This window comes from Nestor notabilis, unplaced genomic scaffold (assembly GCF_000696875.1).
Source record: "Nestor notabilis isolate BGI_N333 unplaced genomic scaffold, ASM69687v1 scaffold23454, whole genome shotgun sequence".
Lineage (NCBI taxonomy): Eukaryota > Metazoa > Chordata > Aves > Psittaciformes > Psittacidae > Nestor > Nestor notabilis.
The window spans coordinates 2,948-3,304 of NW_009925511.1; the positions used below are offsets into that span (position 1 = coordinate 2,948).

Sequence of the window (357 nt, forward strand, 5' to 3'; positions counted from 1 at the left end):
GGGGCTCTACGCCGCCCGCATCCCCGAGCTCTTCTTCCCGGGCAAGTTCGACATCTGGGTGAGTGGTGGGGACGAGGCGGTCGATGGGGTGACGGGTGGGGAGCTGGGGAGGTCCCGGTGGTCCTTTGGGTCTGCTCTGAAGGGTTTTCTCACCTCCAGTTTCAGTCACACCAGATCTTCCACGTGCTCGTGGTGGCCGCAGCCTTTGTCCACTTCTACGGCGTGTCCAACCTGCAGGAGTTCCGCTACGGACTCGAAGGGGGGTGCACAGACGACTCTCTGCTCTGAGAGCGCCTGGTTTTAGTCCAAGCTTCCCAAGTGCTTTTTAAACTCTTTTTGTCTTTGCTAAAAATCAAA

At 58.0% G+C, this 357-nt stretch overlaps 1 protein-coding gene across 1 annotated transcript in view; it reads left to right on the forward strand.

Moving 5' to 3' along the window:
• ADIPOR1 (adiponectin receptor 1) overlaps positions 1 to 288 on the forward strand; it is a gene marked incomplete at its 5' end in the record, with an annotated part of 2,975 nt that extends 2,687 nt beyond the window's left edge. The window contains 2 exons of the mRNA XM_010013099.1: positions 1 to 58; positions 160 to 288. Of these exons, the coding sequence (XP_010011401.1) occupies positions 1 to 58; positions 160 to 288 (187 nt within the window). The remainder of the gene's footprint in view (positions 59 to 159) is intronic.
• Positions 289 to 357: the final 69 nt, after the last annotated feature.